The 19,425-nt window shown below is 43.7% G+C and overlaps 1 protein-coding gene across 7 annotated transcripts in view; it reads left to right on the top strand.

Moving 5' to 3' along the window:
• MPPED2 (metallophosphoesterase domain containing 2) overlaps positions 1–19,425 on the top strand; it is a 102,016-nt gene that overhangs the window by 44,012 nt on the left and 38,579 nt on the right. For 4 of the 7 annotated variants that reach the window (XM_075567316.1, XM_075567317.1, XM_075567318.1 and 1 more), the window contains exons 4-5: positions 1–104; positions 14,724–14,774. The exon at positions 1–104 is cut by the window's left edge and continues 122 nt beyond it. In XM_075567316.1, the coding sequence (XP_075423431.1) occupies positions 1–104; positions 14,724–14,774 (155 nt within the window). Of the gene's footprint in view, positions 105–8,048; positions 8,216–14,723; positions 14,775–18,598; positions 19,077–19,425 lie in introns of those variants that run through there. The other 3 variants (XR_012787604.1, XM_075567321.1, XM_075567320.1) reach the window with 3 other exon arrangements.

Genomic DNA, 19,425 nt, shown 5'->3' with positions numbered 1-19,425 from the left:
AAACCCGAGGACTTTGACAATGTGCAATCCCTTCTCACCAATGGTATTTACCTGCAGGATTCCGAGGTAACCATGAAAGGATTTCAGATATATGGGGCTCCGTGGTAAGTCTCGGCGAGATGCATCACACTTCCTTTGTCTTCCATCATAAAATATAATGCGGCCATTATTATTATTATTATTGTCATCATTGATGTGTAAATGGCATGATTTGTGTATATATATATATACACACACACACACACACACACACACACACACACACACACACACACACACACACACACACACACACACACACACACACATATAATTTTTTTTATATATATATATATATAAATATATATAATTATACATATATATATACTATTTCTTTAAATAATGGGGAATGTTTTTTGTGTATATGTTTATGTTTATGTATATGTATATGTGTATATATATATTTTATATATACATACATATAGTTAAGTTATGGTGGGTAAAAAAAGTATCACTCACCATATTTAAAATAAAATGAATGTGTATATATACTGTATATATTTTACGAATGGGGAATGGCATGTTGTCAGGTAAACAAAAAATGTCAATGTCGCTACTGTGACATATCTCTTGTGCCTGGTTTGGTGCTGACACCGGTTTATAGTTCGTTATTGCTTTGGGTGCCCCAGGTCGGGGTAGCTACGTTCCCATGTACTTGCGTGTTTGTGTAGGGGAGATGACGACGTGTGCTCTCGTGGAGCACCCTTTCCCCTTCCTCCCCCCTCTTTCCCCCTTCCTCCCCCCTCTTTCCCCCTTCCTCCCCCCTCTTTCCCCCTTCCTCCTCCCCCTTTCTTCCCCCTTTCTTCCCCCTTTCTTCCCCTCCCTCCCCCTTTCCCTCCCCCTCTCACTCCCCCCTTCCCTCCCCCTTTCCCTCTCCCTCCCCCTTTCCCTCTCCCTCCCCCTTTCCTCTCCCTCTCCCTTCTCTCCCCTCCCTTCCCCTCCTCATTCCCCCCTCCATTCCCCTCCTCATTCCCCCCTTCCTCCTCCTCCTATCCCCCCTCACTCCTCTCCCTTCCTCTCCCCCTTCCCTCCCTTCCTCTCCCTCTTCCCCCCCCCCCATCTCCCCTCCTCCTCCTCCTCCCTCTCCCTACCCCTCTCTCACCCCTTCTCCCCCCTCTTCTCCTCCTTCTTCTCCTCCCCTTCTCCTCCCTTCCCTCCTCCCTTCCCTCTTCTCTCCCCTTCCCTCTTCTCCCCCCTTCCCTCCTCTCTCTCCGTCCCCCCTTTCCCTCCTTCCTCCCTCCCTCCCCCTCCCTCTCCTCCTCCCTTCCCCCTTCCCTGTCCCCCCCTCCCTCCTCTCTCCCCTCCTCCCTCTCCCCCCCCTCCTGCAATATGAAAGCCTGTGAAATTAAACCTGTAATTAAACAGCCAGTGTGTGACGCTTGGATGAAAAGTACAGAAAGTTTGGACTTGTTTTGCTGAACGGTCACTATGATCTCTAATAGCATTGCAGATAACTAATATTGTACTTGGTGGGTATAGAGCCAAGTGCTTACAGCTTCACATCAGGCTTAACCTTTCTACACTCACGTGTTTAAATCATCTAGGAAAGCAAAATCCATCAAGCTAAAAACCTGGGCTTTTAGGGTTCGCTATATCTGGAGCACCAGCCAGCACTGTTAGGAATAACTTTGAAGGCTGTTCTAGAACTGCTACAACCTAGCCAGGTGACAGCAGGATTTCAGTTATTAGCATGGCTCAGTAATACTGTACATTTATTTTAGAAGCTGAACGACTTACACCTGCCTCTTTTAGAGACGGTTGCGGTGCCGATTGCATCTGTAGGTATCTGTGAGTTTGGCGAGGTGGAAAACCTTGTGGGTTCGTTAAAAAGCAGATCTGTCAGAGCCTTCACTAGCTCATATAATCTCTAATGGGAGACGCATTTTCTATACCACCAGAGTCTCTGTATAAGGGTGTCGTGCTCTCATGCCGAACAAGGTTGTGAGTGGGTGGGGTTCTGGGACAATATCTCTCCACCCAGTAGTTGGATACGGATGAGTGATAAAGGCAGGTACGACATTGGGATTCAGGAATACACCGGATTAAAGATTAGTGCAGAAAACTAAACGGAAAATCAAATTGATCGATTGACACATTATTGCACCAATTCGGAAAAACTAGACAAGCCAATGTTACCTACTGTCTGCCAACCTTTTGTTTGTATTTGTAAATACTAATTATAAAAAATAGCCGAGTTGCCATTGAAAGCAGCGGTTTTGCGGCATAGCGGTGATCGTTAAACTGAAGTGGGCAAAGTCGTCCGTCTCTGCCGTGGATTATTCTGTCCTATTACGAAAGCGCTTTGTAAAAGCCCCATTGTCTCCATACAGAACGGATACCATCGCATTGAGTTATTGGCAACTATGTTTCAAATGCTTTTAAGACATTTCAGAGTAATTCTTAAATAGCTCCTTGTAGTCATTGTAGACTAAGGCAGGCATAATGGCTTTTGGTAATTCAACATACGTTTTACTATGTGACCGACGGGCTAAAAGCTATCGGAGTGCTTTGAAATGCTAGTTTCTTCGATTTGTGAATCCTCAAATGGGAACACCAAATGGTTTTATAGAGAGTGCTGAACACAGTAGCTATTTCAGGCTAATTTAGGTGAGGCTGTAGCTAACTCGTTTAATATTACCAAAGCACAAACTACCTGGGAAGAATGCAAAATGCAGAAGTACTTTCATGTTTGTAAAAAAATATTTTCTCGGTGAAATCCCGGTAGGAAAGCAGTGTTAAAACGCTTGTCAGTTGATATTTCATAGCATTCGCCTAGTACTGTTGTTTTTTTTTTTTTTTAAAAGAAACAAAATAGCATATCCAACAACCAAGCTCGCACTGATGAAACCAAAATGTGTTAATGGCTGTCTGTGAGTAGGTTACTGGCTCTGCACTTCTGTAACCCAGGCTGTGCTGAAAAGCTGTGTAATGCGGCAGGCAGGAGGCTCCATGTTACAATGCATAAGGCCTTGATTATAGTAGGTCCGGCTGTGCACGCGCGCGCACCCGTGTGATGCCACGCGCACGCGCGAACCCTGCACTGCAGGCTGCAGGCATCGGGAGGCGTGGCCATGACGTCACGTAAACGGTTCGCCCTCATTGGCTGAACCGCTCACATGACAAGGCCGTTGCTCGGGAAAATCAATTTCAGATGCCTGCTCAAAATTTGCGCTTGGACGCCTCGGTCACGTTCACTAAGTGCGCTCTCAATTGAAAACATGCATTTACTTTTGGCGTCATGCCACAATTATTATCACGGCCTAAGAAGTAAAAAGTGATACTGTCCGTGCTCATTTGCATGTCATTTCCCAGAATCCCTGGCTGCAGCAGGAGCACTGTTTGCCAAGAGATAATGGGGAAACGCAGGGCTGTAGACCTGTCGTGGACGTGTGAGTGCGCTCACAACGTGGTATTTTTATTTACTGTACAAGATACAAAATGAATGTCCTATGAATTCGCTCCCATTGTTTGGGGAGGTAGGGGTAAAGAATCGACTTCCCATGTTTCCGACGGACTTCGTTCACGTTATGGGACCGGAGCTAGGAGGCCTTCTGCAACCCCGGCTGTGTCACTGTACATAGAGCTGCAGACGACCATTGTACTTCATATGTACTAACTCAGGGCAGCCAACTCCAGTCCTCAAGGGCCACCAACAGGACAGGTATTAAGGATATCCCTGCTTCAGCACAGGTGAAGCAGTCATTCTGACTGAGCCACTGATTGAACCACCTGTGCAAAGCAGGGATATCCTGAAAACCTGACCTGTGAGTGGCCTGTGAGGACCCTTGGCCACCCCTGTAAGTACCTGGTAACTGAAATCCAACCCTGTAATAACAATAATCTTAAGGCTGCGTCCATGGAAGGACAGGCAGCGCTGAGTCGTGCGGACGCTCCGCGCTGAGCCCCAGCACCCTCAATGAGGATGTCTTTAGATTGATTTTTCAGCTGACAGCCAAAGCAGTTTTTTAGCTCGCTGTCGGCTGAAAACCTCCAATCACAGCAAAGCATGACGTTGGCGCTGTGATGTTGACGTCGGTGCGTCGTGGGCTATTGGCCCAGCGACGTCACTGCCCAGCCTCCCGATCGCGCACACTGCCTCGCCTACCAGTCCATGGGATCGCTGGTGACCGGGCAGGTGAACCTCGGCGTCAGCGCGGAGGAGCGTGGGCTGAGGCTCTATGGACGCAGCCTAAGAATGAGTTTTGGGAGACTAGACGGGCTGTACTTCTACTCGCTGCAAAACCCCGCTACATTTGTGAGAGGATAGCATTCTATCGCTTTCCATGGGATTCCTTTTCTTATTATATTTACATATAATTTCATTTGACCTCTCAAATAGATTTTATAGTATTTGCCAAGTGTTGAGGTAGTTAACCCCTTCAGTGCTTGCGGGCAGGAAATGGTTAAATGTGCTGGGATAAAGCATTTCTTTGGTGGTAACATGATTTACCTCTGTGTAATAATCCATCATATAAATCATTTCTTGTTGTGTTATGTGGGGGGAAAGGGGAGGGGGAGGGTTTGAATTTATTCTTGACTTTATGCCCCCCGCTGTAAATACACAAGAAGTTCATTTGAAGCAGTGCTCTTGTTAAATTTGTTGATTTGAGGCATAACCTATTTCTGAGCTCCTCCAAGATCTGCTTGGATTGAGCGGCACACACGATCAATCATCCCCCAGTCGCTACCTCTGTGCACGCTCTGTTGTGTTGCTTCAGCCTGCCACGAATTCTATTATATCTATGTTCCGATCCTGCTGTTAAAAAGTATTGAGCAGAGGTATCTGAGTCATTTCCATGGGTTGTTAGACTGGCTAAGAGGCTATTTCCAGGATGTTGTGTGTTGATTGCTTCTAGAAGATGAAAAACTCTTTATAGGGTGTATACGGTGCTCTGCACTTCGTAAGGCGGTGTCCCTTATTCAGTATTCTATGAAGTCTCGCTCCTGTGCTAGTCCCGCTGATTTGCATATAGCGCAGCTCTTCTGCAGCGCTGGTAGGCGTACTCAGTACTGAATAGGGGCGTAAGAGATTGAACCATTCTATTAGTCCTAGTCTGAAAAAGTGTGCAAGATCTATCCAGAACTACATACTGTTACTGTATATCTCCAGCTGCAGATGGCACTTAGGCTTACAAGATTGAAGTAAAACCCTGCTCTCTGAAGTGGAAAAATTCTTCCAAGAACCAGCGAGCGTTCTGTTTTACTTGCACAAGCTCGTTGATTTCCGAATTAAATCCTAATCCGTTAATATAGAGGGTACATCTCTCCTTACTGGGAGATTAGATACCTTGAAAAGGAGGGACTAACCTCAAACAAGCTGCTCAATAAGCAGTTACAGGTGGGTTGGCTAAATACATTAATCACGCCCTGATAGCGTTACCCATGGAAGCGTGCTGCAGTAAGGTCCCTGTAAATTCACTTTTCACTTTACTTGCATACATGTAAGTATCTTTACTGGTACTGTATATACCAGTTTCTAACGGCACTAAGTTACATAAGCTTATGCTTAGTTTATTAACACTTCAGGGTATATTTCACAGAACGTTTGTGAGACTTACCTTGACGTTGGTTAGCAGGCTTGTGATTATTTGATCAAAGGATGTAACCAAAAGTCTCCTTTGTCTTACAGACGTAGGTTTCACTATGTACATTTATTTCCCCATTTATTGTTGGCCCAATGGGAGAAGCGCAGGGATTCCCTTTCTGTTTTTTCACATATGTATGGCCAATCTTTTCACCAGCAGCATGCTCCTTACACGGAGAAGCGCGGCGAATATATATATATATTGTTACTGACTAGATCAGGGCTCCACAACATACGGCCCGCGGGCCGCATGCGGCCCGTCTGGCCTCTCTGTGCGGCCCGCGAAGACTCCGGCCGGGCGCCACTTAATTAATTAATTAATTAAATAAATAAATAATAATTTTAAAAAAAGTTAAAAAAAAAAAGTTTAAAAAAAGGAGGGGAGGGGGAGAGTGTGTCATATTGAGGGGGAGAGTGTGTCATATTGAGGGGGAGAGTGTGTCATATTGAGGGGGAGAGTGTGTCATATTGAGGGGAGGGTGTCATATTGAGGGGAGGGGAGGGGGAGAGCGTGTCATATTGAGGGGAGGAGGAAAGAGTGTCATATTGAGAGAAGGGGGAGAGAGTGTCATATTGAGAGGAGGGGGAGAGAGTGTCATATTGAGGGGAGGGGGAGAGTGTCATATTGAGGGGAGGAGGAGAGCGTGTCATATTGAGGGGAGGGGGAAAGAGTGTCATATTGAGAGGAGGGGGAGAGTGTCATATTGAGAGGAGGGGGAGAGAGTGTCATATTGAGAGGAGGGGGAGAGAGTGTCATTTAGGGGAGGGGGAGAGTGTCATATTGAGGGGAGGGGGAGAGACAGTGTCATATTGAGGGGTGGGAGAGAGAGAGTGTCATATTGAGGGGTGGGAGAGAGAGCGTCATATTGAGGGGAGGGGGAGAGTGTGTCATATTGAGGGGAGGGGAAGAGAGTCATATTGAGGGGGGGGGGGAGAGAGTCATATTGAGAGGAGGGGGAGAGAGTGTCATATTGAGGGAAGAGAGACATGGGGGGGATGCTGACTTGGGATGCTGACTTGGGGGTGGGGCTGCTGACATGGAATGGGCTGGGGATGTGGAGGGGGTATTGTGTGTTTGATGTGGAGGGGGTATTGTGTGGGTGAGGGGGAGAGATGGGGGTATGAGAGATAGATGGAGAGTATCGTAAAGGTTGATAGTGAGGGGTTCTGGGGGAGATATGAGGATGATGATGATGATGATGAGAGGTGCTGGAGGAGAGATGATGATGATGATGATGATTTAACCCGTGCGGCCCAAATTTTTTTTCCTTGGAGCAGTTCGGCCCTTCTCACTTTACGAGTTGGACAGGCCTGGACTAGATTAAGCAACTTTTACATACCTAGAAGAAAGCATTTTCCAATGTACAATCCTGAAACGATGGAACCATTTTTCTGTACGATGCATAAATGTATAGTTGTAAAATGAAAGCAACAACTTTAATTCCCACTTGCTATTAAGTTTGGAAATGTAACTGCAGGAACGTTCAGAAGATGACTTAAGTATTTTAGTCTTTTTGCTTACACGGTAACAAAGAAATATTAGTACATATTCATTGCTTTGCATTATTTGTGGTCCGTCAGAAAGCTTTCACAAGATGAGGCAGACTTAATGTAATATCTTCTGATTTGCAATTTAGTGTAATTTGTACATAGAAAATAATTCTACACTTTTGGACACATACGTGTTGCTGCTGCTGCTGCCTGCGAAGTCTCATGCGGCATTTCTGTCAAATATCATTGGAAATGGTTTTGTGGATCTGTTAATTGCGAATACATTGATATTTCCTGCTGCAGCAATCTCTTCTCAGCATGCCAGAGGTCCCTACCAAGAGCAAAATATATCATCTGGGCAAAACCTGTGTGTGTGTGTATGTATATGTGTATATAGATATATATAGATAGATACGTGTAGTGTGTGCGTGTCTGTAAAATATATGCGTCTATTCCTATAGAATATATATTCTATAGGAATAGACGCACATATTTTACAGACACGCACAGGTACAGGTTGATCTTAATTTCATCTGTCCAAAGAATGCTGTTCCAGAACTGGACTGGCTTTTTTAGATATTGTTTGGCAAAGTCTAATCTGGCCTTTCTATTCTTGAAGCATGAATGGTTTTCACCTTGTGAACCCTCTGTATTTGCTCTTGTTAAGTCTTCTCTTTATGGTAGACCTGGATAATGATATGCCTACCTCCTGGAGAGTACTTGGCTGGATGTTGTGAAGGGGGTTTTCTTTACCATGGAAAGGATCCTACGATCATCCACCACTGTTGTCTTCCGTGGACGTCCATGCCTTTTTGTGTTGCAGAGCTCACCAGTGCGTTTTTGTTTTGTTTTTCTCAGAATTTACCAAACTGTTGATTTGGCCACTCCTAATGTTCCTGCTATCTCTCTGATGGATTTTCTTTTTTTTTTTAAGTCTTAGGATGCCCTGTTTCACTTGCATTGAGAGCTCCTTTGACTGCATGTTGTGGGTTCACAGCAACAGCTTCCAAATGCGAATGCCACACCTGGAATCAACTCCACACCTTTTACCTGCTTAATTGATGATGAAATATCGAAGGAATAGCCCACACCTGTCCATGAAACAACTTTTGAGTCAATTGTCCAATTACTTTTGGTCCCTTGAAAAAGAGGGGGCTACATATTAAAGAGATGTAATTCCTAAACCCTTTCTCCAATTTGGATGTGAATACCCGCAAATTAAATCTGATAGACTGCACTTTAAGCCCATTTTCATTATTTGACTGTAACTTGAATTAATTTTGGTACACAGCCGAAATAACAAAACTTGTATCAGTGTCCTATTATTTTCGGACCTAACTGTGTGTGTGTATATATGTGGATATATACAATTAGGGACTGCGCTTGGGTGTTGTTTGATAGCAAAAAATAGAGACAAATTTCTCTAAAAATGTACTTCATATAATTTATGTCTTTCTATTTGTTATTATTATTTTTATTTTCAATTAATTATGTGATCAACTAAGTTATAATATCAATTTTACTGGTTTTTATGTTTTCATTTTCATGTTTATTTCACAGATAATATTTTTAGACTTTTTAATAGTTGATTGATTACACATGATTACACATGACCTAACGATTTCTAATACAGCTAATTGGACTCATGGGTGTATATACTTGTGATAGTATACCCAGAGCCCATCCCCTGATGAAATCAGCTTGTCTGACGAAACGCGTAGGGCTAGGTGTGCAGTGGATATCCTAGCGTCGTTCCGTGACCTGTTTGTGACCCCTACACTAAGTGTGTGACGTCAGCCGCCGTTCCGCCACATCCGGCATCCCCGGTGGGAACTGAAGTCACCTGGTGGTGTGTTCCCGGGGAAGGAGTTCGTGGAGAGCCTGATGTCGTGAGTACCTGCTGGAAGGTTACTCACGAGGGCTAGATCGGATCCGGTGGAGCTGCAGAGCAGTGGAGCAGAGGAGCGGTTCTTTGCTGTTATTTGGAGCATGAGTATTATCTCATAAACTGCATTTTTATCTTCTATGTTTGTGAGTTCAATTTATGAGCTTTTTTGGGAAATTAAATTATTTTTGCACAGTAATGCACTAGGATTGGGCGCTTTTTTCTTTTCTTATGTGTATATGTGTATATATCTATATATATCTGTATATCTATATATATATATATATATATATATATATATATATATATCTCAAAAAAGAAAAGAAGTGCCAGCTCCATAGCATAATACTGCATATAAAAAATGTATTTAGAACAGAGAGTAGTCACCAGGACTTGCACTCACATAGTGGGCTAAAAAACTTTCGTTTGAGACAATCTGTACAAGGAAAAATCACACAGGAAAAGCATGCTGGCAGCGTCTCGTGACTTTGGGTGTGCTAGAGGAATACAATGTTACTGTACAGCAATATCCTGCACCTTGGTGGCGTCGCACTTCTAAACAACAATAATACAAACAGGCTTCATTGTTTTGTGTAAATATAAGTGATTTCCCCCCCATGCTAAGAGATAACGGGGAAGAGCAGGGCTCCAGCCCTGCCTGAGATGTGTGAACGTGCTTTTATAACGTAATAACTTTTATATTACAGCAGGGCCCCGCTTCTCGGCACTTCGCTTTTCGGCGTTCCGCCGATACGGCGGCACCGAGAAGGGGGCCGGCATCTTTGATTTTCTGTCGCGCACGCGCAGAATGGACGGTTGCGCCCGGCGCGCATGCGCAGACAGTTGTCTGCGCGCGCATACCGTAGTTTGCGCGCACAGACCATAGGCCGCGCATGCGCAGAACGGCAAAAACTCTGTTCTGTGCATACAAAATCACTGAAAATCGCCGGATCTGCTTTCCGGCGATTTTCACTATACGGCGGGCCCATGGAACGGAACCCGCCGTATTCCCGGGGCCCTGTTGTAAGTGAATGTATGTTCAAACCGCATTTACCTGCATATTTTAGCATACAGTATCAAACAATTTAAACATGAATGACGTTGCGTAGCTTCACATTTCAGTATGGTTTAGTAATCGCTGCCTTGTACTAAAACAGGTTGTGTCACTGTATCAAAAAATCCTTCAGGTTTTTTGTTTTTTATTGTTTTCTTTCAATGACGAGCTTTGTAATGCATCATGGATTTCACTGACAGGCTTCACGTGTTAGAAATGGCAGTAAAATTAACTACAGAGTTTGTACGAGAGCAAAGCGTAAACGCCAACTGGCAGCGTGTGGTAAGATTCAAATACTGCTGAATAAAATTGCTTTAATACATTTTTTTGCTCTCTCCGAGGTTAACTTGGTAATTTGAGTGTGGTATTAAAAAATAAAAGTTGAAAAAAAAAAAAATCCTGTGCTTAGCATAAAAGTTAAGGAAAATAAAAAAAGATATATGCACAGTGGGGGAAACACAACCGTTTATGTGCCTTGTTCTTTCTCCGTTATCAAAAGGATTGGGAGGTTTTCCCTTCTCTGCCTGACATCTTTACAAGGCATTGCAAAGATATTGAAAGGCCAATGCAGGTCACAAGCTACGGGTACCAATGTGCTTGTCATTCACTTTATTCTACTCTAAAATGGGTTTCCAATTTGCCGTGTGTTGAAGATAGACTTGTCACGGAGAGTGATTTTGTTTCTAGAAGCAGATGGGGTGTGAAGGAGTGCCTCTTTGGGGTTCCTGGGAGTCGGCCAAGGTTTCCGGTTCGTAGGTATGCAGCCTACACTAGTTTCTGGTGAATGTGTCACCACAGTTCTGATTGTTGGTTTAGGGATTACAATGTGTTAGAAATCTGTTTATTATATTAAAATGTATGAATGAGAATTAATATCAAGACAATTCAATGACAGTATGTTTTGAGGTATAGAATTCATATGTAAGCCAAAGTAGATGAATTCCAGTTAAGGTTTAATGCATAACAGATGTTGGAGGTTGGCTTAGCCACCACATTTCAAGGCCTAGTCTGAATCCTAACATGAGAAAAATTCTTTGTTTAGGAACTGACAAGGAGAAAGGGGGTGGCGTTAGTGATCAATAAATACGGTTGTACTCTGATCAACTCTCTCTCTCTGCAAGACTCTCTCTCTCTCTCTCTCTCTCTCTCTGCAAGACTCTCTCTCTCTGCAACTCTCTCTCTCTCTCTCTGCAAGACTCTCTCTCTGCAAGACTCTCTCTCTCTCTCTCTCTGCAAGACTCTCTCTCTCTCTCTCTCTCTCTCTCTGCAAGACTCTCTCTCTCTCTCTGCAAGACTCTCTCTCTCTCTCTCTCTCTCTCTCTCTCTGCAAGACCTCTCTCTCTCTCTCTCTCTCTCTCTCTCTCTCTCTCTCTCTCCAAGACTCTCTCTCTCTCTCTCTCCAAGACTCTTTCTCTCTCTCTCTCTCCAAGACTCTCTCTCTCTCTCCAAGACTCTCTCTTCCCAAAACCACTCTCTGCATGAAACATCTAAGCTGCAATGTGGACAAAAGTGTCTCCATCATTACCATCAGTGTACATGTTATCATCATTGATTACATTTCCATCTGTAGGTAACACTGTAAGAATACCCCATAACCTTGTCTGCTGAACAAGTCTTCTGACGTATTGGAATCTTTATGTACAAGGAATAAGTGAAACTTATTCTAACACAAAGTGTGCAGCTGAAAATTTGGGACAAAAAAAACCCCAAAACATTTTCACGAATTTATTGTGACACCCGCCAGTGAGACTTTATGGAAGTTTGATGCCACTCGGTGTGTGCAGGAGATGTACTTGAAGGGATGGATGGTTGATGGGACGCTCTCTAGACCTTTCATTAGCTGCAGAGATTGGAGGGGAAAGTGCAATAACTTGAAAGGAGAACGGATTGGACAATGGTCACCTCGTCTTTTCTAGCCATTGGTAATTTTTGTCTTGCTAATGGCTACCTCTACCTGCGAGGAGAGAGGGTGGCAGCAGTAGACGGTGAGGTAAGTTAATGAATGGAAGAAGCCATTGAATACACAAGTAACAGTGCACCGACTTCCATTCACCAAGTCGACGGTGCTTCTTCTCTCGGTGGTGGGGGATGAAAGAGATTGGGACAGTACGTAAAGTATCTGCTTCTCATTGTTTTATAAAGATATGTGTAGAAATAGCCAGTGGTCCAGTGAATTTTCATAGCAATAAGAGTTGATCTATTTGTAACAATGTAGTATCTATGGAATTTATCTCGCGCTACAAAGATAAGCCTTGTATGTCCATCATATACGTCACTAGCCTGGTTTCAACAGGGCCTGGAATTAGTACCAACGCGATGTTTGCAGATTTGAAATCGTTTTTATGTTTTAGCACAAAAATGCAGTTTTTTTCCATACAATCTGGAAGCTGATAAGAAAACTTGAGCAATCTTAAAATTTTCCTTGGCCCAACTTAAGCTTTTATGCGGCTGAACTATCGTCTGATTTTTACCTGGGCATCTCGGAGCACCCTTCCCAGCCTAGGGTTGGTGACAAATATAGGGAGAAGGAGCGGCTCAGTGAGTAAAGACACTGACTGGCACTGAGTGTGAAGCAGGGGAGCCTGGTTCAATTCCCGGTGTCGAATCTTTGTGACCTTGGGCAAGTCACTTTATCTCCCTGTGCCTCAGGCACCAAAAACATAGATTGTAAGCTCCACGTGGCAGGGACTTGTGCCGGCAAAACGTGTCTCTGTAAAGCGCTATGTAAAACTAGCCGGACTATACAAGAACATGCTGTTATTATTATTATTATATCTGGCTCCTAGCTCACATTTGATTGGATAACACTTTATATATATATATATATATATATTTATACTATATATATATACACACAGAGAGTCTCTCTCTCTCTCTCTGTGTCTCTCTCTCTCTCTGTCAGAGAGAGACTCTCTCTCTGTGTATATATATATATATGTAGAGTCTCTCTCTCTCTCTCTCTCTCTCTCTCTCTCTCTCTCTCTCTCTGTCTCTCTGTCTGAGAGAGAGAGAGACACAGACAGAGAGAGAGACACAGACAGAGAGAGACACACAGAGACACAGAGAGAGAGAGACACACACAGAGACACAGAGAGAGAGACACACACAGACACACAGAGAGAGACACACACAGAGAGAGAGACACACACAGAGAGAGACACACACAGAGAGAGAGACACACAGAGAGAGAGACACACAGAGAGAGACACACACAGAGAGAGACACAGAGAGAGACACACAGAGAGAGACACACAGAGAGAGACACACAGAGACACAGAGAGAGAGAGAGAGAGAGAGAGAGAGACACAGACACACAGAGAGAGAGAGACACACACAGAGAAAGAGAGAGACACACAGAGACACAGAGAGAGAGACACACAGAGACACAGAGAAAGAGAGACACACACAGAGACACAGAGAGAGAGAGACACACACACAGAGAGAGAGAGAGACACAGAGAGAGAGACTGACTGACTGACTTTTCAGGAGGCTTGAGCTTCCATGTTCATTCTTACATGAATGTCCCCTCTGAGTTAACATAATTGCAATACATTTTTGATACAGGGAAATGATTAATTACTGTTGATTGGGATCACACCGCGTGTAATAGGAGACCTGTTCACATACCGCACAGCTCCCAAGACGGTGGTCAATATTTGCCATGCCTTGCTATTGTCACCGAGACTCTTCTTGGCAATGCGTATTCCTGTCTCCCTGTCATCCCGGGGGTTAAACCCCTTTAACAGCGCAGTGCCGGAGTGCTGCAAATGTGTTTTTTTTTTAATGTTGCATTGCTGCTGTAATATATTCACAATGAAGATACCAGGTTTTTTTTTTTTTGTTTTTTTTTTTTTTGAGACTCACATTTTTAAACTCTCGTTAAACGCGAAATTCCAAATTGATATTTTTAAGGCAAGACGCACAATTAAGTTACTAAGTGAAGGGTTTCCATTTTTTATTTAGCTGACCCGTGCATGACCTTTCTGCTGGAAGATTGTCCTTTTGTCAGGGAACGATTCCATCTTTTGTAACATAATGATGCACTGTCTTAAATTACTCCTGATCGGAGCATAAATCACTCCAGATAAGTCCGGAACATCTGGCATTAATGATCTTGTAGACATTTGTCAGCCCCCAAACACTAATTGATGGAACATTTGATCACAGTGCTTAATCAGCAGTAAGTTTTTTTTTTTTTTTTTTCTCCGCTTATTATCTGCAGCCATTTTGGCTTGAGTTTTGTGTGGTACTTGTGTGGTACTTATTATTATTTACTAAGAAAGTGCCACCATGAGCCACCTTCCAATAGTGGAAGACACGACTGCCAGTGGCTCCCCCTACCCCCATCAACAGGCCAGGTTTTCAGGATATCCCTGCTTCAGCACAGGTGACTCAATCAGAGTCAAAGACTGAGCCTCTGATTGAGCCACCTGTGCTGAAGCAGGGATATCCTGAAAACCTTTCCTGTTGTGAGGGGTGGGGGGGCCTGGAAGACTGGAGTTGAGCGCCCCTGTCTTATGGTATAGCACTGCTTAGTAAATATGTGCAGTATGTTTGGAAACACGTATGTGAGTAGTTTGTGCATACTGTAGTAACATAGCGTTTAGGATTAAACAGCGAGCATACAATAAAAAAAATATTGTTTTTTTTTTTTTTATGGTATCCAAAAGTATGGACAGATCTGTAGAAACTTCCCCACGCAAAAAGACTCCATCAACAAGGTAAATTAATAGGGTTTTTAAAATGGAGGTTCTCTTACTGAGTGACAATGCGGCCTATTTAAATAAACGTTTATATTCTGACTTAACTGGCTAAATTCACTAAAAGTTGGTAGAACTGCGTTAAACTCTTTCGTAATTAAAAAACAACGGGACGGCAGCGATATTTAATTTTTAATTGCCGCCGTATTCGCTAAGAATTTTTTTCGTGGTAAATTGGTTTATAATATTCTCATCTAATTTTGCAGACCTGAGAAATATTTTAACTCCTCGTTTGCCAATTCCTCGATGTCAACAAGCGATAACTCCTAGAAATCTTACAACGGCCTACGGCAGGAGATCGTTTAAATTCTTTCACGCCCGAGGCTTACCAATAAATTGCAAAGGAATGTCTTCAGTCCCCAAAGGGGTTAACACGCGGCATAAACACCCTACAAATAAAATGCAAAGCACACAACATCCATATGTGCTAATATTAAAGGAGCAATTATGCCAGGGTTTCCCCCCCCCCCATTTTAAATACAGGGTTGAAGCCTGGGGGTCTCCGGAGCTGAACCCCGTTAATTTCAGCTCCGGGGACCCCCTGCTTCTGGAGATACTCACCTCCCCGTAGTAGGTGCCGGTAGCCGCTAAGCTGGCTGAGTTGGCTGCCCATGTCATGTGGGCCAATAGGAAGCTGAACCTGATGACATCACGGCTTCCTATTGGCCCGCAGGGTGCGAGAGCTTTGATCCGCCGCTATAACATGATCCCTGCGGGCGGAGAGGCGCCCCCTACAGAGGAAAGTATCTCTGAAAGCAGAGGGTTCCCGGAGCTGAAATGAATGGGATTCAGCTCCCGAGACCCCCTGGTTCAATAAAAATGAGTGGGGGAAAAAACCAGCTTGGATTGCCGCTTTAAGACTTTAGCAGCCCAAGTGACTACGAGTAGTTGGCTATTTGGGCTACATTAGTATTTATATATTAAATGTTAATATTCTGTATTTTTATCACCTGTTTTGGGATGGCTACTCTTATCTAGCTGTATATAAAGATGTATATAAAGGCTATTATGTATAAGATATTCTAAACGCCAGCTTGGGAAGTAAGAACGAGTGCTATTTTTGGAGTCGGTCTGATATCTCTTGGTGTTGGAGTTTAGTGAATAAGTAATTCTGGGCTAACTGCTCACTTGCACATGCAGCGTTATCACTGAATTATCCCTGCGCTAAAACTCCCCATGTCACTTACTGCAGGCCATATGGCTTCAGTGAATAGGTTAATACAGCAGGACCCCGCTTCTCGGCGATCCGCCTATACGGCGGGGCCCTCCTGTACATCAAATTGGCGTTAAACGTTGATCACACCCATGTGTTGTATTTATTGAGATTAAGCGGATGTAGGCCATCGTGAGAATCAGGAATAAGAGGAAGCTGAATGTGGGGCTTCAATTTTCTGCAGTTTCTGGTAAAACCGTTTTGAGGGGCAGCTGCACGAATTTGTATAGTTAAAAACACAGTGAACTGAAATAGATCTGCAGAAACGATCATATGGTAACGAGCCTTTGTAGACATTTTTAGGTATCAAATTGTTCAAGAGGACCGTGCTTGTAGTAGAGGGCCATGGTTATCTTCACAGCGGGGGCTTCTGGGAATACTGCGCGGCTCTGTGCTCCCATACACCCCCCGCTGTGAGTCCCCAACACACGGGATGTAAAGATGTGCAGCTTTTATCTTCTTAAATACTTCATTTTGGCTGAAAACGAGACCTCGATTTGCTGCAAGGGCACCCAAAAAGGCTGTTTCATTTCCTCATACACTCCAACTGTGTTGAGCAAAAAACAACAAGTGCAAACCTAAAAGACAATAAAACAGTGAATCGGAGACGGCAAGATAATTGCACTAAAAAGTGAATGCGTGATATATATGTATGTATATATATATATATATATATATATATATATATATGTATGTATATATATATATATATAATATAATATATTGTGTTTCGGGACATCTATTTGGTAGGACAGCAGGAAACTTTAAAGCACAAACCTCTCCCGGTCACGAAAAAGAAGAAAACACGTACATAGTGCAAATGTTCTAATACATTTTAAAGTGTGTTCCAAAAATTGTGTCTGAGTGCCCACTCACGCGGGGGGAAAAAGGCGGTTTAAACGTTTATCAGGTCCCGATCGTGTGGAACGTTGATTTTGATGAACTCCCAAAAAGATTGTGTGATGACAAAGGAGGATAACAGATTTATAGATTAAAATACATGAGTGCAGTGACAACATTGCACTCGCATGCTCCCAGTAAGTACAAGCACTGGGACCTCTCTGGTCTGAACAGTTGCTCTGTCCCGTGTCTTATTATTTTATTAGTACCGTTACTTGCTACACTCCCTCTGCACCTGGTTTCCATGTCCTATACCTATTGTCTACCAGCTCCATCCATTGCGTCAGCCAGCAGAGGACCAGAGGTTCGTTATCTCCTGCGCTTAACAGTTGAAACTCAAAACCTTTATTGAATAAGAACATCTGTGAGATTGACAATACTGTGTACGTATTAGGCTGTGGTTAGCCAGCCATTGTATGCTAGGGCCGCGCACAGCAGTGAGCGTGGAGCCGGCTGATCGGGGGGAAGACTCAGTAAAGTAAGTATTTGCGCCGCTACTGCAGTGTGTGTGTGTGTATGTGTGTGTATGTGTGTGTATGTTTGTGTGCACAATATTAATACATTTATTCTCACAGCATGTTTTTTTTTAAATGTAATATACACACACATGTATACACACACACACACACAGCTTTCCCACTGACACACACACAGTGACACACACACACAGTACCTTCCAAGCCTGTCGCTCACAGCAGCATGGACCGTACACACAAAAAGTGTGCGTCACGTGCACGAGCGTTTGCACAGGCACGCGCGCCCACTGTATAACTGGCCGTACATGTAAAACAGAAAGAGGGGCTCTGATACATTTATCAAAGGGTTAGTCAGTGTGTGTGTGTGTGTGTGTGTGTGTGTGTGTGTGTGTGTGTGTGTGTGTGTGTGTGTGTGTGTGTGTGTGTGTGTGTGTGTGTGTGTTAATTTATCACCATCTTGTATGTATGTGCGTAAATAATGCGATTGATTTGCAAATAGCCTGATTACGCAAATTGCCTGTAAAACTCGTGACTGCGGTAACGCGACATAATAGGTGCAATAATGTGCGCTGCATCTGTATTTTACAACATATTTCATATAACGCCACACTGCTCATTAGATATGGGGGAATCCGTTTGCCGGATATGCTCACATTTTCCTTGGATTTTGGCGGTTTCAATCCGCACAGATTCATCGGAAAACCGCCATTTCACACAATCCGTGGACGCATTTGTAGAATCCAATCCGCGGATACTGAAGAATCCGCCCCCCGGGTTGCGGTATCTACGGCGTATATTGGTAATAATACAAAAAAAAAAATCCGCAAAACACGAATCGCTCTTCTTGAGTTTGAGCCGCTGAAATTCGCGGACCAAGGGAACCGGCCGATCCGCTGCGGATCCAAATCTGTCCCAAAAACATTCGCCCGTCTCTACTGCGCAGTTGTGATTTAACTTCAGAGGCACATTTATTTTTTTGCGGTAGGACGAGGCTCTGCGTCATTTTTGCGGCTGCAATTTTGGATGCTCTTGGAAATTCCTTTAAAACAACTTGAATCTGCAGTTCAAGCAGTATCCCACATGTGTTTTTTTTAAATAAATCAATTCTGTACTGAGAAAATACTTGTATCATTAAAAAAAACTATTTAAAAAACATTGTTAATGTATTCTAATAAGCCTTTTTTTTGTCCCTATAGCAACCATTTACAAAGTCACATCCCCTGCCTCTTCTGAAACAGGCTCTGTCACGAACCTTTTTGAGCCCTGCCCTCCTCTCTCTAGCAGTCCACCAATTGTATCTAGGAACTGCCTGGTCACATGATCTTCCCCACAGAACTTTGGCTGTCAGTGCAGCAGAAGAGGACCCAAGATCTATTTGGTGAACCCCCGAGCCAAATCTACGCTGATCGATCACATGAGAACAGATCGATCACATGAGAACAGATCGATCAGCAACATAGCTAATCACTTGTCAGTGTGCAGATTCTATTGATGCACATATTTTATGGATTTTTTTTTTGTTTTTTTGAACTGCTGCTTTAAGGCCATTTAGTTTGATGCATATTCAAAGCCTGAACAATTTGGGGCGGAGGAACGTGAATAAAACAGGAGCTACATTTCCGTTGGAAAACGCCAGGAATTAGTGATAACCGACCGAAGACATCCTGGCATTGCGTAAGTTATTTATTTGGGTATATTGCCATATTCTACTTCAAACCTTATGAAGACATGTTACTTTATTTCTACGGGATTTTATTCATGTGTATCCCCGTGTTGTATGTCTCGCAAGCATGGTTGGTCCCAGAGGACGAGAGTGTAAGGGTTCCTGTCCAGGCTTTGGCTGGAACCCGCCCATACCTGGCTGCTGTGGACATTTTGGTTACCGGCAGCATGCTTTATTGGCTGCACTTGTTCCTGGACTTTAAGAGCAGCCAGTGACTCCAGTCCCCGCCCGAGCATTGTATGCGTTTAGCTGTGTTCCTGGCCACCCTGGGCTCTAGTTCCTGAGCCTTCGCTGTTCCTG

The sequence above is a fragment of the Ascaphus truei genome, chromosome 12 (genome assembly GCF_040206685.1).
Source record: "Ascaphus truei isolate aAscTru1 chromosome 12, aAscTru1.hap1, whole genome shotgun sequence".
Lineage (NCBI taxonomy): Eukaryota > Metazoa > Chordata > Amphibia > Anura > Ascaphidae > Ascaphus > Ascaphus truei.
This window is presented reverse-complemented; position numbering and strand designations above follow the sequence as displayed.